This window comes from Penicillium verrucosum, assembly GCF_028828655.1.
Source record: "Penicillium verrucosum strain IBT 35672 chromosome Unknown utg000003l_segment0_segment0, whole genome shotgun sequence".
NCBI classification, from domain to species: Eukaryota; Fungi; Ascomycota; class Eurotiomycetes; order Eurotiales; family Aspergillaceae; genus Penicillium; species Penicillium verrucosum.
The window spans coordinates 1,334,806-1,356,315 of NW_026643212.1; the positions used below are offsets into that span (position 1 = coordinate 1,334,806).

Genomic DNA, 21,510 nt, shown 5'->3' on the forward strand with positions numbered 1-21,510 from the left:
GCGGGGAACGAAAAAGGAAAGATCCTATGAGCAGAAAATTATCAAGATTCAGAACAAATTCCGTGAGATGTATATTATATGAAATGTATGGAACAAGAAATGCCGAGCCTGTATCTCTTTACAGTCAAATCGTGAAATCATACCTAAGTAAATAATGGTAGATAAAATGGGGGTAAATGTCCAGAAATGGGAACGCTATATAGCACACAGGGTTGGAGATTGAGACAAACCCCCACGAATCCAAAAAAGAATTGTAGAAAGGAACATGTATCCGAAGGAAATACCAAAATGGAGAATGATCCCGATCGAGATCAGTTCGAGATCGCATGGGGTTCAGTCGAAGGGATCGAAGAGTAATGTTGTCCATCACCCGACTTCTGCGCACGTCCATTCTCGAACGCCTGCGCCTGGTTACTAGAGCTGAGACGACGCTCCCCGACATGGCCAGCATCACCATCTCTGCAAGACGAGACAGCGCGATCAGTGGCAACGGGTGCAACGGGGCCCTTCTCGTGCCAGTTAACACCCTCCGACTTGAGCTGTTTACGGGCCTTACGACCACGACAGCAAGCCGCGCAGCAAGAACCGATCTGAAGAATGAAAGCGATCAAACTGAACGCCGAAGCGATCCACATAAACACCAGCATCTGGGTGCCGACATGGGCCTTGATATTGATGCCCGGGTCGGCGTTTGAGAAGACATTGGCGAAGATCACGAACATGACTGTCGCGACGGCCGACCCGACAACAGTCACCAGTGCGGTGAAAAATGTCAGAATCAACATGGGCAGGGCGCGCAGCCAGACAAAGGTGCGTCGACGGTGGGGTGGATTCCCCGCGGGCGGGTGGTCATCGCTGTAACCTGCTGCCCAAGCTTTGATATTCCGTGGGTGTCGCGAGGACACGGCGAGCGGGGCGACGAAGATCAGGATGAAGTTGAGGACTGCTGCGGTGAGGAGGATTCCGAACATCCAATGGGAGGCGGTGCGGGCTAGTTTCAATGGGCTTTCGATATCGGCTGGGAGAGCGACTGGGGGGGTGGGAGGTGTTAGTTAATATTCGCATTCCAGGGGTGGATGGTCCTTGCATGCGGGGGATATCTGTGTAACGTACCTGTAGCACCGGCCAATAGCTCGTTTAGAATGATCTCAACTGGGTTGAAGGCATAAAGAGTCTCCGGCTTGGAGCAGTAGGTGATTCCCTGTCCATAATATCCTTCGCAGAAGTTCCATAGGCCGACCTGGTAGAAATCGTGCAAGCCAATGGTTTGGGCGATGGAGTTGATTAGGACGGCATTTGGAATAGAGACGGGGATAATATTGGAAAGATCAAGATAGAGGAAGTAGGTATTTCGCAGGACTGGTCTATTAGAAGTGTTGCCAATGACTACCAGTACCAAAAAGATCCAAGCAATCAAATATAATAGCGACCGTAATATACGATGCCAGTGGACGGTGGATTTTTGTTGACGGTGGATTGGGCTAGTGGACTTGAAAAAGGGAAGCTTTCGCTTGCCATTGTCCATCCCATTCATGATCAAAACAATATGAAAAAGGGGGTGGGAAAGAGAAAGTCCAAGTTCCCACCGAAAAGGAAAAGAGAAGAGAAGAGAAGAGAGAGAGAGAGAGAGAGAGAGAGCAATTAGGGTTCCCAAGGCCGACAATGACGTTAGATCATAGAGGTCATGGAACTCCCCGATTACCTTTGGAGCTCCTTTTTTTTTAGCGTTGGAGTTGGCTGAGCTTACCCATCGATTTTAATATATTGGGGTCTATTGGGGTCCATAGAAATCCAGAATTTAAGAAATTTCAGCAGATCGTCGCGTTTCTTATGCGATCGTCAGTGGCTGAACACTAGTGGCGTGGCTCCTGGCCTACGTTGACGATCAGTTAGGCTGATAGGAGTAGGAGGACATACAACATAGTTAGAACAGATTAAAATGTAAGGAAAGGGGAATGTCATGACCAATGAGTCGATTAGATATCATAATATATCATAATATATCCTCATCTTTTGTATTAATAGTGTTAATAGTATTAATAGTATTAATAGTGTCTTGGCTATATGTTGTAAGACCATCAATGTAATAGGCAGCAATCGGCATTTGAGCCCAGAGGCCGGAGATCTCTACCCACTTTCCACCTCTTCCACTTCCCACTTCCCACTTCCCAACTATTGGCCCATCACTTTTATTCGATTGGTGGTGAACTAAGTGAACGTCATTGATATAATGATCTCCACATGCCATACGATTAGGTAAGTTGAAGTATTTCCCGGGGTCCCGACATCTCATCTTCGCCTCCTATTTTGGGTGAAACGATAGTTATCCCCCCCATATCACACAAGGATGAGGTGGTCTACTATTATTCTTGGCTTCCTTGCCGTTGCTGTAGCCCAGGATTCGACTACCGAATCCTCTACAGAGTCGGGGATGACCACCGATGGAACCACAGTTGTGTCAGTCACTACTCCCGTGCCCATTCCCTCAGGTACCTACCAAGAATTCAGTACAACAATCACACTGAGTGGTGGCGATGAGTCGACCATTATATCGACTACTCAGTACAATGGCACAAAGACCGCCTCCAACCAGACGGCGGTCACCACGACTTCCGACTCCTTGACTTTGCTGGTGGGTGGCGGAGGGACAACAGTGATTGGGAACAATAGTATGAACGCGACTGCGACCAGGACTGGCACAGCTACGAATACCCCTGTCGTCAATACTCGTCCTTGCAACAACTACCCCGAGTTCTGTACTAGAAAGTACTCCAACATTACCATGGTCGCAGCGCACAACAGCCCGTTCGTGCGCAAGAACAACATCGCCGCTAACCAGGTGCTGGATGTGACGACACAATTGAATGATGGAATTCGCACGCGTAAGTGCATTCGGAGTCACCGTATATCAACTACTTTAAAAATGAACACACTTATTAACTTACCTGTGAACTAGTACAATTCCAGACCCACTACGAGAATGGCACAATGCACCTATGCCACACAAACTGCCAATTGCTCGGCGTCGGCACCCTCGAAGAATACCTAACCGATGTCAACACTTGGATGCGGGAGAACCCCTACGACGTGGTTACCTTCATCATCGGCAACTTCGATTATGTCTCTCCCGAGAACTTCACCACCCCGATCTACAACTCCGGTCTGAAGGACCTAATTTACACCCCCAAAAAGGTGCCAATGGCGCTGAATGACTGGCCCACGCTCTCCGAGATGATTCTCAGGCAGAAGCGCGCAGTCTTCTTCATGGACTACCAGGCCAACCAGACCGCGTACCCATGGCTGATGGATCAGTTCTCCCAGGTGTGGGAGACGCCCTTCTCACCCACCGATCCCACCTTCCCATGCACCCAGCAACGCCCACCCGGTCTGTCTGTAGCAGACGCGAAGAACCGCATGTATATGGCCAACCATAATCTGAACCTGCAGTTGAATCTCGGTTCTCTGAGCCTGTTGATCCCCAATACCGCTCAGCTTGACGAAACCAATGCCGTCAACGGCAGTGGTAGTCTGGGCGAAATGGCTGAGAACTGTACCGGTAAGTTTGGAGATCGATTTTATGGCTTTTTTTTTATTTATTGCTTGGCTAACTCGTAACAGCAACCTGGGGCCGTCCTCCCAACATGCTTCTAGTCGATTACTATAACTATGGTGATTTCAACGGCTCGGTTTTCGAGGTCGCTGCTCAGATGAACAATGTCACTTATGACCGTAAATGCTGTGGCAAGACCTCTGGCGCCTTGCGCGAGGGGTCTGTCGCTGGTATGTCGACGCTGCTTCTGGTGGCAGTGGGAGTGCAGATGGTGATGTCTGCGTTTTAATTTCCACGATATCTATGATTATTTTGGGTGCATGACCAGATCGGTCGTCGGCGCTAGGTTTTTTTTTTTGGTTCTTTTTTTCTGGCCATAGATATTACATAGTACTGGATATGATTTTGATATAGTATGTACATATGCACAATGTTGTAGTTATTTGATCTATACATAACAGCAGAGTCAGTAGACATGTCGTTCACTAGAGCTCAACCTCGAACTCAAAAAATGAAAATAAAAAAAAACTTCCAAAGAACATCTCAACACCTTCTCAAACCAACAAACCCAAACATAACTACCAACCCCAGTATCCACATCCCATCACAACCTCCTCTCCTCCCTCCCATCTCCACGACATCACATGACCTCCCCACCGCACCGCAAACTAACTCCACCCTCAAACCAAAACCACCCCCCTCACCTCAATCAAAACCTCCAACCCGAAACTCCAGCTACGCAACCGCCAAAATGGTCGACATCGTCCCTCTAAGCAGCTACCCCTCGTACATCGACCTCCTCCCGTCAATCCAAACCTGCAACATAACAAACCTCCCCGAGAACTACTTCCTAAAATACTACCTGTACCACGCCCTGACCTGGCCGCAGCTAAGCTTCGTGGCCGTCGTGCGTCCGCGCACAGCATACAAGGCCAGCTCCACAGGCGCCGGAATCGCAGGCGATGTCTCAGGAGAGTATCCCAAGGTCGTTGGATATGTTCTCGCGAAGATGGAGGAGGAGCCCACGGATGGGAATCAGCATGGTCATATTACCAGTTTGAGTGTTATGCGCACGCATAGACGGCTGGGGATTGCTGATAGGCTTATGCGGATGAGTCGTGAGTGATTGTTCTTTTTTTTTTTTTTTTTTTCGGATTTGGATTTGGATTTGGATTTGGATTTGAGTTTGCTTTCGCATTTGCTTTCGCAGACAATTACCATTTACGATATCGATGCTAATTTCTATGATTCTACAGAACGCGCAATGGCTGAATCCCACCGCGCGCATTTCGTCTCCCTCCACGTGCGCATGTCGAACATTGCTGCGCTGCGTCTGTACCGCGATACGCTTGGCTTTGAGGTTGAGAAGGTTGAGAGTGGATACTACGCTGATGGCGAGGATGCGTATGCTATGCGGTTGAATCTTCAGAATATGTGGCTTGATTGGAAGGCTATTGAGAAGAAGGATGCGGACAATAATAAGGAGAAGAATGGGGATGAGGAAGGGAATGAGGATGAGGGTGAAGAGGTTGGCGAGCTTGGGAAGAAGGATGCTGAAAAGATGATTCGCGTTAAGGTTGGGAGGGGACTTGGAGTTGGTGATTTGGTTGAGAAGAACGAGTCCAAGGCTTAAGAGGGAGATATGGATGTGAATGTGAATATAGATGCAAATGGGGATGAGTGCTCTTTGTATGTATAGAGATCTCTTTATTAGCTAGTTATCTAGGCCTTTAAAAATAGAGATATTAGCTCTATTTCTCTTACTACGCTACGCGTATATTAAATAAATATCCTACGTTCAACTTTACGTACGCGACCGCCTCAACGGCTATACCGAACGAAGTACTATACGCGCTAACTTATATAAATTAATAGAGATTAAAGAGGAGTCTCTTTTAAAATAGATTCTTTCTATAGACTACGTAGAGCGGCCCCTCGGCCCTCTATGGTACGAGAAATAGTAGATATTAAAAAAAAGGTATTATAACTAACTATATAAAACGGTATCTTCTCCTTTCCTCCCGATTCTCGAAACGATATAACTATAAGCGTACGAAATATAAAGACCCTAAAATTATTAAGGGGTAGTTTAATCTTATTTAAAAAAACTATTGGTCATCTGTATAGGATAAAAAACTTCATTTTTTAGGACTTACAAACCATCCAAAAACATGGAGATGTCGTCGTTTGTATGGGGATCAAAAACCTCATTTTTGGGTTAACGGCATTAACTTCAGGCATTTGTCCGTCGTAGAATGATTTACATTGTAAGGGTTTTGGCAGCTGGCGCCTATATGGGCGTTTATCGAAATTGATATATCTCCAGGGGCCAGGACTAAGTGATATATTCTTCACTCCAAGCATTCCTCCTTTTATTTTATTTTACCAATTTCTAATATCTGGGCTCTGCAACACAACTTCACATCTCACATCTCTCTTTTTTTTCTTAAACTCAAGTCTCAAGTGTACGGGCGACTAAGTATGCTACTGGCACATAACTCTGTCAGTCTACCCTATAAAGATTCACCTACCCTTAAACCAGCGGCTAAGAGATCTACTAATTCTCTTTAAATTCAATTCAGATTCACTTCAGATTCAATTTAGTAGGGAATAACTACCTAGGTAATGACAGAGTTATGTGCTAGTGGCATACTTAGTCGCCCGTACAAGTGTTCATAACTCGGCTCTTCCTTCTTTCCCTCGCTCCTACCTTTGACCCAACCATCAGATCCCTATTTTTGTGGCCTATGGTACTAAGATGCCGTCCTATAAAGTCGTCAAGAAGAGGGCAACGACCAGACAAAGAATGATGAACGCGATCCTTGACTTACAAGATCAAGCACACAAGCCCTCCCTCTCCCAGCTAAAGACGTCAATTGCAAGTCTCACGTCAACAATTCAAGCAGACCAGCCCGAGCTACCGACAATTGCAATTTCTTCTTTGAATCTCGGCGATGTCCAAGTTATGCTCAAGTTGAATCATTCACTGAGCAACCTTGAGTTCCGTAACAAAGCTGTCCCCGATCTATGGTACGTATCCCTTGAGGAATATTCAAGCTAATGTAACACATGACTATGACTGACTTGACCCATCCCAGTGGTTAGACATGACAAGAAACGCATTTGGGAAAAGCGAGCCAAATGAAGCATTGACTCGCTTCTGACACCGGCGGAGAAACATTGGGCAACAGAGTTAGAGGTTTCATGCATCGTGTGGGTTGTCCGCAAAATCCACCATATGATCGAGGCAGCTCCAGAACATTTGACAACCTACTTGTGTTCGCCCATCACTATGTCACCTCGCAACCTGCCAGCATTTCTACGGACTTGAACATGAATGATTTGCACTTGAATGCTGAAGGTTTATAGCGGACCGCGGTATGGGCCGGTCACACATAAGGGTCTCAAGTACGACCTAGTTGGGCGCCCAGACTATAGCTTATGGTATGGCGACGAGGAAGACGTCGCAGTTAGTATTGTTGTAGTCGAAACCAAGGGTGGCGCAGGTCCATCAACCGGAGTCTCACAAACGCTTGGCTATATGGGTTACGTGCATAGACGTCGGAAGGACCTCCAGAAATTGGATTCAACCGTATACGGTGTCGTGTCTGACGGCCAGTGGTGGGTCTTTTTAAAAATAAACAATGATTCATAGGTGAGTAAATTTTACCATCATATCATACATGTTCTAACTTGAATAACTAGTGGACGGAGCATATAATTCCTGCTCGTCTTGGTAATTATCAGGAGGTGCTAGGTTTACTTGTGCATATGTTCCGTACTGCTGCGAGTCTGCGACCATGTCTCCTATTCAGTCAGAGAAGATATCAGTCCAGACCAATTCAACAGAGTCGTCTGGTCACTGGTGCTTTGTACATGGGGTTTGATAGAGGTGTTGCACTTTATCATTCATAGTTATCTCGGCAACTAGCTGCCGTTAGTTAGGGGAATCAACTTTCTTATCTTCCCAATCCTTCATACTGTGTAACAAGAGGAAGAGAGTAGCGATGAGGAAGAAGTCTGTCGAGATATCTCTATTTGTAAGCATATGAAAAGCTTCATTTTTGACAGTTGTAAGCGCCAGCAGAATCAGGCTACTTTGTATTGGAAGTGTCATGGTAGCCATGCCAAGGCTAGACATCAAGGCATCATAATATACCATGACATGGCCGAGTAAATTGGATTTGAGAATTATTCTCCATTGCCCCTTACTAGCATTGTCTTTCTACACTAACTACTGTTTGTCTGCATCTCAAATTCCCATATGCTATGCGATTACAGAGACCATAGATTGATTGATAGATACTCGGCATCAGGAGAAGCAAAGGGGATATTAGGGAAGGCGAAATCACGTTTATTCTGCAACAATGCCAAAACACATATAATGAGAGAATAGTATAATGAAACAATGAAATGATGGATTGAACAGACGCAAAAATCAAATTTCAAAACTCAGTATGGGCTCTGGACACAAATAGATAATAAGGACATGCACAGAAGTGACCAAAGCCATGCCTTGCCCGCTATCTAAAGACGGGGCCAGTGGCGTAGCTCAAGCCAAAAGTAAAGATCAAGGAAATAGACGGGGTATCGATATGGAATAAGAATAAAGCAAGGTAAGACCGAAATAAGCACACAAGCCCCAGAGAAAAATCACAAAAGCAAGGTGGAAAAGAAGTGGAAAGAACTAAAATCGTACTAACGTGGATGCATGAAGTAATGACAACGCAAGAAAGAAACATCGAAGAGAAAGAAGAGAAAAAAAACTCATGGGCCCGTTGTCTTTCACTCCTGGTACGCCCACTAGTCGGTCCCCATATTAATACGCCGTGTATGCAAAGGTCAACTCGAATGACCAAATAAAAGGCAGAAATGAGCCATCTAGCCCATCTCCATGCCGTACTCGTCCTCCTCCTTGAAGCTCATAGCAGCATGACCAGCGCTGTTCCAGTACTGGGGCTGGCCAGCGCCATTGGCACTGCTGGTACCGCTGTGGAATGAAGGACTCAAGCTGGGAGGGGTCAGGCCGGACATGTCGCCGCCCTGCACGGCATCGCCGGCGATATTAGTATGCTTGGGGACGCGCAGACCGCTACCAGGGCCACGGGTGTAGCTGAAGGAAGTTGGGTCATTCCTCTCCAAAGCATCGAGTATCTCGCTGCGCATGCGCTTCTCTTCTTCGGTTTGCTCAAAGGGCCAGGTTCCACCCAGGCTGCCGATCAGCTCGGCAAGTTCTGCTTCTTGTTGGTATTTGACGTGCAGTGCCCACATCAGATCGCGGGTCCAGCTGACGGCGCCGTTGAGAATGTCGCCCTTGTTAGGGCCCTTCTCCTTTTCTTCGATTGGGAGACCCATTGTGATGTTCCCCGCTGTCGCGCGGCGGCCGTTGCCTCCAGCGAGAAGAGATGTGGCGGCACTTCCGCCTGCACCAGCCATGGAAAGAGCGCTGCTGTTCACAAGTTGCTTCCGAACCTTGTCGTCTTCTAGTCGGTGCTGAGGAACCAGGTGGGAGAGATCCTGGATGCGTTCATTGATGTTGTCACGTCGGCGGCGTTCGACCAGATTGTGCGAGGCACGGCGACGTCGGCGCTTGGCTTCCTGGGATTCGAGATCTCCATTGCCGCCAGGCAGATGGGCGTCAACCTTAGCGGGCAGCGAGGCGTGTTTCCCGGACTTGAGGATCTCGGAGATGCCAGCGTGGTGTGATTGGTGAGGAGGAGATGAGATGGGAGACGACTCGACGTACGACTGTGCACTGCCGGGCGTTCCGTCCCACTGGTTGGACAGGGACTTCTGATGACGAGCCTGCAGTCCGGTCCGGATAGGCTGGGACGGGAAGCTGCCAGATTCAGGGGTACCCAATGTCAAGGAGCCCAATGCCGGAGTCTTTGGGGTCATGGGACTGCGGCCATCAGAAGAAGGACGGTCCATGCCTTGCAAGCTCTGGCGCTTGGTGCCGAGGTAGTTCTGGTCGAAAGAGCCGGCATTGTGAATGTGGGGATTTTGCTGGCTCATGCGGTACTGCTCATAGTTGAAGCTGTTCTGGACGAACGGGCTGGCCATGGGAGCATTATCCGGGGTGTTGGAGTACATATGCGACATCTGGCTTTGGTGACTCATCGCGATGCCACCAGCAGACTGGTCCTGGAGGTAGTTCACATTATCGCGCTGATGACCGTTCTGACCGCTGATCTCGAGATCCAACAACTCGTCTGTGTCGATGCCGGAGTTGCCGAAGTTGAAGCTGGATGACATGTTCTGTTGCGAACCATAGGAGTAAGGCATGAAGCCATTCTGCTGCTGCATGGTCAAGTCGGAGGGGTCGACCCCATCGGGGAATTGGTTACTCATCGAGTAACCGGAGTGTGACATGATGAAAGGATTATAATCGTCGGATTCGTGTTTGATGAAAAGACTCGCTTCAGCCATAGCCCGGTGAAACAATCTGGGCGGGGGGTGTGTGTGGTGGATGGGGCGCAGATCGGCGAGGGGCGAAAGGAGTCGTAGTGCCGATCCTACTGACTCTCCGCGACAGTTGTCAAAGGTAGACGGACCGAGGTGGGCCGAAACTGGAGAGGATGGATGAAAGAGGTGTGGATGTGAAAATGTCACGATCTGTGTGTATAGAAAAGATATTAGTTATGACTCGACCCCGCCCGTGGGCGATTTGAAGATGTCGTGGCCTCCGTGCGCAAGGCAAAACAGGCAACCCAATAAAATGCAAAACAGACTGAGAAAAGAATAGGAATGCAAATAATTACCCTTGAAACAATGAGGATTGGAGGAATGAAGTCCGGGGAGTTTGTGAGACGTGCCAATAAGCCGGGGAAATTTCCTCGGTCTTAAAGCCGGGATGAGTCGACAATCGAGAGGGGGACTAGGAGGACTGTGCAGATCACCACGAACGAGTCTTGGGACAATCGCAATCGCAGGGCACAAGGCGCAAAGTGACTGAAAATGTTCTGGAGAAACTGTGTAAGTGATGAAAGAGCGATAAAGAATTAAAGTCGTGTAAATGTGAGAAATGAAAGAAGATGGGAGGTTTAAGAAGATAGAAAAAAAAAAAAAAAAAAAAAAAAAAGACCAGAAACGAGCAGGAAAAAAACCAAGCCCGAATCAGGCACTCAATCCCAGTTTGAACCCGGTTGATCCCAGTTGATATGCTGGATATTTTGATCCCAGTTTGCCTTTTCGCAGATACAAAACACCGAAGTCTGGAGAAGAGAGTGGGGGAACAAGCGGTGGGAGGGCGGTGAGCTGTGGCGGGTGTTTTTTTCGTTTTGAGCAATTTTGGTGTTGTATACTCCGTATATACTCCGTATATATGTGGTAGATGAACACGTAGTTCATACTTCGACCTTCATACTCCACCTGAATTGATATATTTGCCAGATTGGTCTTGAATCCCATCTCTTGCGCCTTGACCCCTGGGTGTTTGCCCGGGATTTGATGCCCACGCTCGGATTGCAATCGGAATACGAGTTGACGCAAGACGCTTACTTCCCAATAACAAAAGAAAAGAACATGTTTGGGCTTGGTTTTGGGGCTGATGAAATATTTTGAGACTTACCAAATGAAGATATGTATATGAAGTTGGTATACTTAAGTATACCTCGGTATAGATCTGTGTTGAGGTTAACAAAGGATCAAGAGGATATATCCCAAGACATATCAATATAAGCATGCAGGTCAAGACATGTAAAATGTATCATGAGCAGAGCCCCATTCACACGTGGGGAGCTGGCAATAAGGCATATATCGCGGACGCAGGGACAAAGGGAGTATGCAATATAAAAAGGAGACTTGACACGTACCTTGATCTGTATATGTCGAACGAGCTCACGGGGTATAATGTCTTTGTAAATCAAAAGTTCGAGAACATAAGTATGACAACTCAGAGGGAAAAAGAACTTGCAGGTTTTGCAGACAGACACCGAGGGAATGGAGACTTTATGAACTCAAGCGGCGCTCTCCTGCATCTCTCATTTGATATATTACAACATCGGTCATGCAGCCCGTCGATCGGTGGAAATCGATGAGATTCACCTACGCCATCGAACATGGAATTTTAATTTTAATTTAATATTAGGTTGACTACTACCACCTGGATCAGAAAGGAAAAAGGGTGTGTGAGTATAAATCGGGGTGTGGGTGGATTTTGGGTGATGGAGGGGTGGCAACGGTAAACCCCCGAGCCTCTTTTTCTTTTTGCTTTTTCTTTTTGCACTATACATAGATAATAATGATAATAGAAAAGACAAATACTACTTGACTAAAAAAAAAAAAAAAAAAGATTATCATATTCACAACCTAAAACTAAAAACAAACTTGGACAAAGGGGGAAGGGTGATACAGCCGGATCAAGTAAAACGGCGGCCATCCCATGATGCACCTTGGGATATTTGTCACCTGTTACTACGATCATGACTCACGGGTGTCTTGAACATAGCAAGCAAGAATGTATCATATGAGGTTTTGGGGTTACAAGCATACCAAAATCTATCTTATAGGAACCCTAATCTATCATTCAGAGTGGAAGTCTGCAGAATATATTCAAGGATCCCTAAATGAGACCATGTGGACAGGGTTGATCTCCAGCAACTATGCAGAGTACTAGTACTGAAAACACCAGAGATGGTAGAGATCGACTAAATATTCAAAATGAGTACGAGTTGCAAATATCATCCGGAGAACATAACATGCATAATCCCATTCATTACCTTGGCAATACCAGAAGATTGGGCAAGATCCTAGTGTATATGTGTTGGAAGAAAAATAGAAAACAGTAAATAGAAAATAGAAAAGGGAAAAGGAAAAAAAAACTGTACATATCCCACAGACCCCATCCATAAGCACTATCAATCTGCAAGAGGATCAGTGCGGTCTGTTCTTCATGTGGGATGTCGTGCAGAGAAGTCCGGAGTGGTGATCATATCTGTGATCGTCAAGGGAGCTTGGACCTTCCATATTGCTCCACTGCAACTGAGTAGGGCTTGAATCTCTGTTATTTTTGTTCTACGTAAGGGGTGGACTCGTGGGGATTGATCTGGGTTACAGCGGCAAAGGGAAAATAATGACATACTTCAATATTTGGAACCCATTTAGAATGTTCAAGACAGTTGGTGACTTTAGATTTCGGACTTAACCGTTTGGTCTTTGTCCGAAGCCAAAAAGAAAAAAAAAAAAAAAAAAAAAGAAAAATAAGTAGAAATGGTAGAATGTGGTGAAGAGAGACAATTGGAGGGGTTGGAATGTGTCTTAAGAACCCTCTCCACCAATCGTGAATCAAAGCAATACACCTCACTTTGGTATGACTGTGCTGAGCCACATCGCCAAACTTTCCCCTCTTTCTGAGCCACTCCGGTTTAGGAGATGATAATATTCTGGGATCAACAGATGGGAATTGATCTCCGGGATTCGTTTTGAGGGGGAAATATGGATCTGACGTCCCGTCCCGTCAAAGTTCACCCATACACGCCTAGTAATCCATGGTCGACGTAAGGGAGAGAAGTTGTATTTCAAGGTCTACTTTGGTAGCATTCAATACAAAGAGGTTGAGACTATCCATGTCTTCCTCGAAGAACCTGTGCACAGGACCCTGATATGACGACATCGTACGTGGTTAAGGTCGTACTCCATTCCGGGGGTCACGGATAGGCCGAGTTCTGTGCATCAGACATTCTATAGAGTACCACTGCAAAGTAAAGTAGATGTAAAAAAGCAAGAAAAACAAGGAAACAGAAAAAAAAAAAAAAAAGGCAAAAGCAGAAGCCAAATTTGGAGAAACAATGAGGCTAGTGCCAATGTTACCCACAGTGCAGTTTGGAGTGCATATTAGCGCCCTTATGGTTATCGGATAATTCCTCTAGGTGGTACACGGGTAGCTACATAAATACAGTCCACAGGTAAAAGGTTATATAATGGGTATGCAACATCATCTGGAGTTCTTCCGATACGACTGCCGGCAACTATAACCGTTGTAGCCGTTATTCTGCAGGGCTGTCCAATACCAGAACTTGACCATCACCCTACTATTACAGTCACACTTATTACAGTTACGGCCGATCGCTACAGGGTGCGCACCAGCCATGAAGGGATCGACAGTGGGACGGTAACTAATGATTGGAAGTTGCAGATAGTTATGGAGGGGGGAACTATTAATGATCATGCGTCCGAATCGAGTATAGTAAAAGATGTATTATACTAAAGAATGGACTGTGATTGTATTGGAAATTAATATTCTATTGAATAAGTCATATGGCCCCTCCACCTAAAGTGTATTGATTTGATTTAATATGCAACAAGCTTGATTGGACCTACAGAAAAGTATAGTTCTGGATGTCTTCAAGGGATTTGAGGTCTAACAAATTCCAGCGGATATAGCGCAAAAGATAATATTTACGTATTTGAAATGTTATAATAATATCTACATATACTATGTTAAATATATTAAATATATTAAATAAAGACGTGAAGTGGCTTACAACTAGTTACATAGTTAACTAGGTGGTGATGTTACATATATTGCGCTATACCCCATTAGGCATTAGCCTCCTTTCCCCAACTTCATCACAGAGCTGGGAGACTGCCACTATACAACCATACCTCTCTACACGCCACCTAGGCAACATTCCACCCTCTTGGTAAGTAACATGTATTTATTTTATTTCTCCATCTTTCTATAGGGGGGTCATCCTGGTGAATAACCCCACAGGGCTCGGTCCGAAGCTTTGTACCCCAACAACTGGAAACCATCATCTGACAGCTTCAGCACTTAACGCCGATCGGGTTGGTCGCATCGGTAGCTTCACGCCATCTCGTCATTTTTGCTTGGTTCCCCTCGTCTTCCTACCCTCCTTTATCGATAGCGCAGCGCTTCCTTATCCAATCAGCATCCATCGAACCCCCTATACCGTGTTCGCTTCCTATCCCTCCTCGGATCGTGCCCGCAAGGTTCAACGCTTCCCACCTATCTTCCGCTTGGTTGGCTTATCTCGCCGCATTCTTGCACGGCATATTCTCGATTAATCCACCTGCTCCGCAGCATAAGACCTCCCAAGCTACCCCCGGTAATCATCGCCGACTCAGCAGAGATAGCTGTAGATCCCATTGGGCTGACGCATCTCACAGTGCAATAGGCAGCCCTTTTCTTGGTCGGGGAGATTATCCATAAAGTTTATCTACCAGCCTGCTATATTCAAAAACCTTTGATCTTTCGATCTTGACCGCGTATTTTCGAGCCGGAAAACTTTCCTCGAAAGTGGTCCCTCATTCGACCCGAGTCACGGCGTGTCCTAGCTCATCGGAAGCCGAATCCACGTTCGACACAGTCGTCATCTGCTCCTCTGTTGGCTTGACTAGGTCCCCACTTCTAGCCAATCCTCAAGGATCATCCACCACCCGGCGCAGATCATCTGCACTCCATCTCGCATAGTCCCTGCAGACCGTTCTCTTGGTCTTGACTTCCTGGACCACGGGCCTTCTCTGCAGACGCAGTAGTGCACGCTCCTCTTCTCCTCATTTTATTGGGGATCTAAAACTTGACTAAAACCGGTCTCAAACATGGCGAATAACTCGTTCCGAGACTCTGTTAACTCACTAGGGTGGTCGCGTAGAGATCCGGATCTTCCCGTCAATACTGGCGCGTCATCGAACACTCCGTTCTTATCTCGTCTACAGTCTTACAACCCGTTCAGCGAAGGTGGTTATGTTCAACTGCCTACTCACAATGAAGGTCCTGGGGCCCCATTGCCGGCAGCTACTCGACGGGAAGAAGAAGAGGGCTTCTTTGCTTGTGAGTCTTTTTTTTTTTTTCTTTTCTGTCTTGTGACCCTCAGATCCCCAGATCCTCCCGTACACCGTTGTGTGATTCAGGTGATGAAAGTGCAGTTCCTGCGCCGGGAGGATTCAATCCCACCATGCTTGATTATGTGGTAGCCGATAGAAGAAGAGAAACACACTAACACGGACTACGTATAGTGAGTCGGTGGGACCGTATGCTCATCTTTGGCGCATGTAATTTGGGCGCCGCCGTCTGTTTCATGATCTGTTTCTTCTTGTTCCCCGTCTTGTCGCTCAAGCCCCGCAAATTTGCGGTCTTGTAAGTTGCCTCCGCGATGGTCCGCATAATGTGGACTATGTTCCCCGGCTTTCTATGACCATCCCAGCCCTATTTCTTTTGTTTTTCTAGCTATCTCACGTCCTCGGATGCTCTCGGACAACCGAGCAAATCCCGAGCTGGGATAGACTAGGTCATCAGTCAATTTTGGTTAGGGCCATGTGCACCTTTGTACTTCACACTGCAAGCTGATTGGTGCTGATCTCGACCTATATCTGCGCCTCATGCCAAGAACTTTCGCTCCGGTCTTGGATATTTCTTGCTAACAGGTTTCTTTACTAGATGGTCCGTCGGCTCAGTCTTGTTTTTGCTATCATGGGCGGTTCTCATGGGACCGTGGACTTACGCTAAGCATTTGGTCTCGGGAACACGTTTGCCATTCACAGCGGCCTATTTCGGAGCGATCGCCCTGACGCTATACTTCGCCATCGGGGTATGTAAAATCGATTTCTTTATCTTTTATTTTTCGTTCTCGTTTTCGCATTTGAATTTTATGTTTGCTCTTTGCGCTTCATCCCATTGCACACCGACTATCCCTCCCCTCTGGATTTCCTTGTTTCGTGGCACACTCGCTCTCCTTCGCTCTACCCGAGTCCGTATGGTCGCACTGCACAACCGGGAAAAGGGGAATCTTGCAGCCTTCACATCCATCGCGCAGTACAACCTGAAACCACGGCTTGTCGTGTCTGCTGTTGGCTGCAGCAACTTTAGCTCCTTCGATTCCATCCCACCCTGTACTCAGCCGGCCTCTTTGCTTTGAATCTTGCGTCTGTGCTACGTCCCACCACGGCGCGGGACTTGGATGTCCTTTCCCTTACTTCCCCTTGTCCGACACATCCCGGTGTCACAGAGCGCGGAGTCCAGAGCCATCGAGATCAATCTATGTCTCACCGTCCCTGACTACTCGGTCATCCTGTTCTACCTGCATATCACAACTACACACCATCCACTTGCCACATTTGGCAACACACCCTCTTCCAGAGACTCTTGCTGACTGACTTCTCTTTTTTTTCTCGTGGATTCTAGCGTCAGAACCTCTTCCTCACTCTCATCTCCTCGATGTTCCAGCTCGCTGCCCTCGTCTGGTACCTCGTCAGTTATTTCCCCATGGGCAGTACTGGCTTGCAATACGTGGGTCGTTTCGGAGCATCGCGTGTTACATCTTGGATTAGTGGTTGATTGATTCACTTGCTCATGTCTGATACCTTACGCTTTGTCGGACTTTGCATAAATCGCACGGTGTGGTTGTGGTTACTTGGATATCGGGTGCAGTTGGCTCTCTTCGTTGTGTATATGTATCTAGCCAGAACTACAGTGTTTGGCGCTTTAGTTTCCTTTTTTCCCCCTCCAAAATACTTACCATGGCATACGGCCTGGGTTTCCTGGTAGTACAATGCTGAATATTGACATTGGACAAAAAGGGAACTTGTAGGCTACTAGTACAAGTACATCGGATAGCAGGCTGCGCTTGATGGATTTGCCTTTCCATTTTAGTTGCTCACCCCTTGCTGCTTTTCCATCACTGAGTGAAGTCGAGCATGTCCTGAGTATTAAGCATTACCTACATCCCCGGATAGGCAACCCTGAAGGTAGTAAACTCACCCAAGCGAGTGAATACAATAAGTCGCTCTAAGACAACGCCTTCGTCTTGGAGGCCAGGCTGAGATGCCATGGTTAGCAGGTATCACCCTCCAAGCACGGCGAATATGGAATCGCACAAAGGTTTTCGTAAATCAGAAAATGTCTGGAAAAGCAGAGTCCGAAAAGATAAGAAATGGCCCCCAAAAATCTGCAAGGCGTTCTCCGATGCGGCTGATGTAGGGATCAGCGGCCCCCGATGGATGATGGAGTTAACCCCGACGACGGGGGCCGATAGTATGCGGCTATGATTATGGGTTATAGAAATGTATACACAATCCGTAATAGAAGTATGAATAGTGGGAATCTGTTTGATATCAAAGCTAATTCAACAAACAAGAATGAGACATAATATCTGCCATAGAATGCTAAAAGCACACTAAAATGCAATCCAGTAAAATCATAGCCAAAACGAGCGGAACCAATACCTCGAATTCAATAATCCAGTCAATTCCATTTTCTCAATCATTCACGTCGAAAGAAAACACTCAATACTTTCCCCGGCTCATAACCAAGCCAACAACACCATCAACAACCTTAACACCTTCAACCTCCGTCTCGTAAATCCCCGTATCGCCTCCAGAGCCAATCTCAACCCACCGCTTCAGCAAATCATTACTCTCCTTCGGCTTAACATCCGGCGCCGCGGTGCCAACCGTGATATGCGGGATAGGGTTCGCGCACGGCCACTCAGACTCGACCGACTCGACACCCTCAGCAGGCAGGATACGCGCAACAAAGGCCATGATGCGGTTATCCCAGATAAGGCGCTCGATGCGCACGCGCGCAGAGCCTAGAGTCGGCGTGTACTGGATTGGGTCTTCGACGGGGTTTTTGGTCTGGGTGTCGATGTAGCGAGTGGATAGCTGGTCCCAGATCTCTGGATTGTCCTTCTTCGAGGCGCGGTGGATGAGGGTTACGTGGAAGGTTGGCTGGAGGCGGCGGGAGTTTATGAGTTGGTTGTAGAGACGGGCTGTTTCAGGGGATGTGGTTGGCGGAAAGAGGGAGCGGAGGAGTGAGGTGACCTCATTTGTTGGGAGGGAGATGTTGAAGTATTCAATCTTTTTAGCGAGGGCTTGTGGTAAGAAGGGAGAGTCCGTTAGTTCGGCGATGAGAGCGTTGTTGTCTTTGTTTTTGGGCTTTTTAACTCTCGTCCTTTGTGCGGACCCGTAGCTGTGACTGAGATCCTTTGTCACCTTGTAGTCATTTAGGGCCGTGTCGATGGCTTGGTCGAGATCTGCTGCCGTTGGCATGGTTGACACTAGGCGGGGGTAGGCGGCGTGGAGGGCTTTGACAACTGTCTCGAGGTTCTCACGAGACGAGGCGCACACGTCGAGGTTAATGACGTGATCGAAGTTCTCATCTGGCAAGCGTGTGGTGTCGACGCTTTCGAAGCGGTCGAGGAATCCCTCCATGATTCCGACAGTCTCTGACTGGACGTTGGTGCCAGCCCGGATGGATTGGTGGTTGTCGCCACGCTCTAGCACACGCTTTTGAGTGACTTCTCGGATGGCGGGGAGCATGTCTGCCTTGGGCTCGTGGACGTAATGCAGAGCGACGAACTTCGCATCCGGAATTACGGGGTAGATATCGTCCATGAGCTGCTTACGTTCGCGCCGTTGATGGTTGTTGCGATCGGCGATAACGGCACTGTGCTCTCCTAGAGCATGGCTGACGTCGAAGGCGAACCTCTTTGGCTTGTTCCTCTGTTTAGGAATGTTGTCGTTCTGAACATGTCCCCATCCGAAGAGTTTAACCAAAGCCAAGGCGACTGTCGTCTTACCACATCCCAGCGAGGCAATCGGTTCAAGGATAACATTTTTGTTGGTCTCCCGCGGATCGCTCTGCTTTTCAGCCTCTAGAGCGATAATCTCGGCTCCATTCAAGCCTCGTTCCTTGAGGAACTGCTCCCGCAAAGCGATAATACCGTGGTTTTTCATATACTCTTCTGCCATGTGAGGGTTCTTCATCAGAGCCCGCCGAGCAAACTGCAAGTATTCTTCGGTGATCTGCTCATGCTTCCTGATCTTGGGGTGTTTCCCTCCGATGACGGCTTTGGTGCATTCACGCCACTGGCGGTACATCAAGTACGGCTCGTCGAACTTGTACTTGAAGAACCAATTCCGGTAGGGCTCGGTGCCGTTGTCACTCAGCTGGCATCGGATGACGAAGCCCTCGGTCTCACGTCCATCCCACATTCCTGTCTCCGCGCATCCTTCCAGGAAACCCCGCACTCTGAAAATGTCATCGAAGACCTCGAACTTGGCCTTCTTGAAACCCCAGTCGTCAGCAAATTTGTGCACATCTTCACACGACATCGTCTTAAAGTCAGGCTGGTTATAGTTGAGACCGTGAAGGTAAATGCCTGAAGAAGCTTCGTCGTAGGCCAGGACATGCTCCTCAAAACTGTCATCACAGAGTTCTCCAACGGCTGTGACATTCATCTCGCGCAGCTTTCGGGCCAGGTCTTTAACATGTCGATTCACGGACGAGACATGGCGTTCCGCCCAGCGTTCTCCTGCCTGTGCGTGGGTAACTAATGTATCTTCGCGGGGTCCAGTCGAGTGTTTGCTGCAGACCAGCAATTTGTCGTCCTCCAAAGCCGAGATGAAAATAATGCATCCATTCTCTTTCACGCTCAGCTCATAGGGACCCTTTGTGTTTTTCTCGATCTTGTGCCATTCCGTGGCCTTTACCTCGCCTATGTTGAAGAACTTGTCGTATCCACGCGCCACGATTTCAGGAACGTTGTCTTTCCGTTTAGTGGTGAAAAGACCCCGTGCATATGTTGGTAGACCGGCATGCTTGTAGTCCCAGTCATGAAACTTCCAAGAGTCCACGGTCACATTATTGGCCAGGGCAAAGGTGCTTTTTTTGCAGGTGTACTTTGTCTCGCTCTTTTTGGCCTTGCAAGAGGTCTCCAGGGTATTCACAAGCTGTGAGATGACGTGTGGATCTTGAGTCGCCATGTTTGTGTGTTGGGGGATATCAAGGAGATCGGAGAGGAGGGGCAGACAAGAGTGGGGGGAAAGAGGAAAGAGAAAAGGCGCGATGATTTTCCTGGCCTCCTGTCTGAGGTATTAGAAGGGTATTTGTAGGAAATTGAAGGAAAACAAAAAAAGGAGCAAATGGGCAAAAGCACAAGCAGCCAAGAGGAGGAGTAAAGACGAAGAGTCAGACTGAATGTGTCACAGTGCGGGGAGCCGAAAGGGAAAGGCGGATATTTTTTTTTTCCCAGCGGAGAGTTGATTTGACTTACTTTAACAACCACAAGTTATCTTTGATTCATTTGATTCTAATACTATCACTTCAATAATTTGACTCATAATGGCCCAAAATCCTTACCTCTTGGCCTGCGACAACCCAACAGCCCTTCTGGAGCTACTGCGATCCAACCCCTCGATCGCATCCAGCCAAGATGAGTCCGGCTACTCATTGCTGCACGCCGCAGCCTCCTACAGTCATATCGATCTCCTACGCGCTCTAGTCAAAGAATTCAATGTCGATGTCAACCTCCTCGACGAAGATGGCGAGACATGTCTATTTGTGGTCGAAGATAGCGACATCGCGCGCTGTTTAGTCGAGGAACTGGGTGTGGACGTCAATAAGAAGAACGCCGAAGACTTTACAGCTGTGGAAAAGTTCGAGACCGAGAATGAGTTCCCCCAGGTCGCTTCCTACCTCCGCGAAGCTGTCGGTGGTGCTCCTGCTCCGACCCACGAGCAAGCCGCCGAAGTGTTGAACTCTCCCGGAGCCATCCCTGGCAGCGATATGAGAGTCAACATTGGTACAATGACGGAGGAAGAGGCCACTGCTGGTGGTGAACCGGATCCAGAATTCAAGAGGCGCATTGAGGAGCTTGCAACTCGTGAGGATTATTACAGCGAGGAGGTGCAGAATGAGGTGCGCGAGTTGGTTAAGGATGCCATGGCTGGCTCGAATATTGAAGCTATGGAGCGGGAGATTCGGAGGAGAACTGAGTAAACAGGAGCATTCCGACTGTTAAACTCATTCCACTGTTGAAGAAGCGAATCACTGGCAGAAATCCATCCCAGTCGAAGTCCCACGGCTCCTGCTGATTGAATCGTGCGGATGGGCACTCCGCCGTTATCTCGGGAATCTTTCATGACATGTCTCAGTTGAAAGTTTGAGTCCGCCTGTGAAGGCTGCTGTTAGACTTGTCAGAGTCCCTGTTGGGAGTTAT

At 47.7% G+C, this 21,510-nt stretch overlaps 10 protein-coding genes across 10 annotated transcripts; 7 read left to right on the top strand and 3 right to left on the bottom strand.

Moving 5' to 3' along the window:
* Positions 1-311: 311 nt before the first annotated feature.
* N7516_008197 (SUR7/PalI family protein) lies at positions 312-1,534 on the bottom strand (the record flags this gene model as incomplete). The annotated part of the gene is made up of 2 exons (XM_057220916.1): positions 312-1,030; positions 1,114-1,534. 2 exons carry the CDS (start codon positions 1,532-1,534, stop codon positions 312-314), a joined length of 1,140 nt encoding a protein of 379 aa, XP_057071188.1.
* An 813-nt stretch (positions 1,535-2,347) lies between these two features.
* Positions 2,348-3,839, top strand: N7516_008198 (uncharacterized protein; the record flags this gene model as incomplete). Its single annotated transcript, XM_057220917.1, has 3 exons — positions 2,348-2,882; positions 2,957-3,556; positions 3,619-3,839. The coding sequence occupies 3 exons, from the start codon at positions 2,348-2,350 to the stop codon at positions 3,837-3,839; spliced, it is 1,356 nt and encodes a 451-aa protein (XP_057071189.1).
* A 462-nt stretch (positions 3,840-4,301) lies between these two features.
* N7516_008199 (peptide alpha-N-acetyltransferase complex A subunit ARD1) lies at positions 4,302-5,183 on the top strand (the record flags this gene model as incomplete). The annotated part of the gene is made up of 2 exons (XM_057220918.1): positions 4,302-4,668; positions 4,807-5,183. The coding sequence occupies 2 exons, from the start codon at positions 4,302-4,304 to the stop codon at positions 5,181-5,183; spliced, it is 744 nt and encodes a 247-aa protein (XP_057071190.1).
* A 1,125-nt stretch (positions 5,184-6,308) lies between these two features.
* Positions 6,309-6,881, top strand: N7516_008200 (uncharacterized protein; the record flags this gene model as incomplete). The annotated part of the gene is made up of 2 exons (XM_057220919.1): positions 6,309-6,580; positions 6,698-6,881. The coding sequence occupies 2 exons, from the start codon at positions 6,309-6,311 to the stop codon at positions 6,879-6,881; spliced, it is 456 nt and encodes a 151-aa protein (XP_057071191.1).
* A 21-nt stretch (positions 6,882-6,902) lies between these two features.
* N7516_008201 (uncharacterized protein) lies at positions 6,903-7,465 on the top strand (the record flags this gene model as incomplete). Its single annotated transcript, XM_057220920.1, has 2 exons — positions 6,903-7,175; positions 7,256-7,465. The coding sequence occupies 2 exons, from the start codon at positions 6,903-6,905 to the stop codon at positions 7,463-7,465; spliced, it is 483 nt and encodes a 160-aa protein (XP_057071192.1).
* Positions 7,466-8,431: 966 nt separating this feature from the next.
* Positions 8,432-9,979, bottom strand: N7516_008202 (basic helix-loop-helix domain-containing protein; the record flags this gene model as incomplete). The annotated part of the gene is made up of 1 exon (XM_057220921.1): positions 8,432-9,979. One exon carries the CDS (start codon positions 9,977-9,979, stop codon positions 8,432-8,434), a length of 1,548 nt encoding a protein of 515 aa, XP_057071193.1.
* Positions 9,980-14,062: 4,083 nt separating this feature from the next.
* On the top strand, positions 14,063-14,578 carry N7516_008203 (uncharacterized protein; the record flags this gene model as incomplete). The annotated part of the gene is made up of 2 exons (XM_057220922.1): positions 14,063-14,193; positions 14,236-14,578. The coding sequence occupies 2 exons, from the start codon at positions 14,063-14,065 to the stop codon at positions 14,576-14,578; spliced, it is 474 nt and encodes a 157-aa protein (XP_057071194.1).
* A 534-nt stretch (positions 14,579-15,112) lies between these two features.
* On the top strand, positions 15,113-16,847 carry N7516_008204 (putative Golgi traffic protein SFT2; the record flags this gene model as incomplete). The annotated part of the gene is made up of 4 exons (XM_057220923.1): positions 15,113-15,344; positions 15,530-15,650; positions 15,951-16,101; positions 16,695-16,847. 4 exons carry the CDS (start codon positions 15,113-15,115, stop codon positions 16,845-16,847), a joined length of 657 nt encoding a protein of 218 aa, XP_057071195.1.
* A 947-nt stretch (positions 16,848-17,794) lies between these two features.
* On the bottom strand, positions 17,795-20,275 carry N7516_008205 (tRNA ligase; the record flags this gene model as incomplete). The annotated part of the gene is made up of 1 exon (XM_057220924.1): positions 17,795-20,275. The coding sequence occupies one exon, from the start codon at positions 20,273-20,275 to the stop codon at positions 17,795-17,797; it is 2,481 nt and encodes an 826-aa protein (XP_057071196.1).
* Positions 20,276-20,633: 358 nt separating this feature from the next.
* On the top strand, positions 20,634-21,290 carry N7516_008206 (ankyrin repeat protein; the record flags this gene model as incomplete). The annotated part of the gene is made up of 1 exon (XM_057220925.1): positions 20,634-21,290. The coding sequence occupies one exon, from the start codon at positions 20,634-20,636 to the stop codon at positions 21,288-21,290; it is 657 nt and encodes a 218-aa protein (XP_057071197.1).
* Positions 21,291-21,510: the final 220 nt, after the last annotated feature.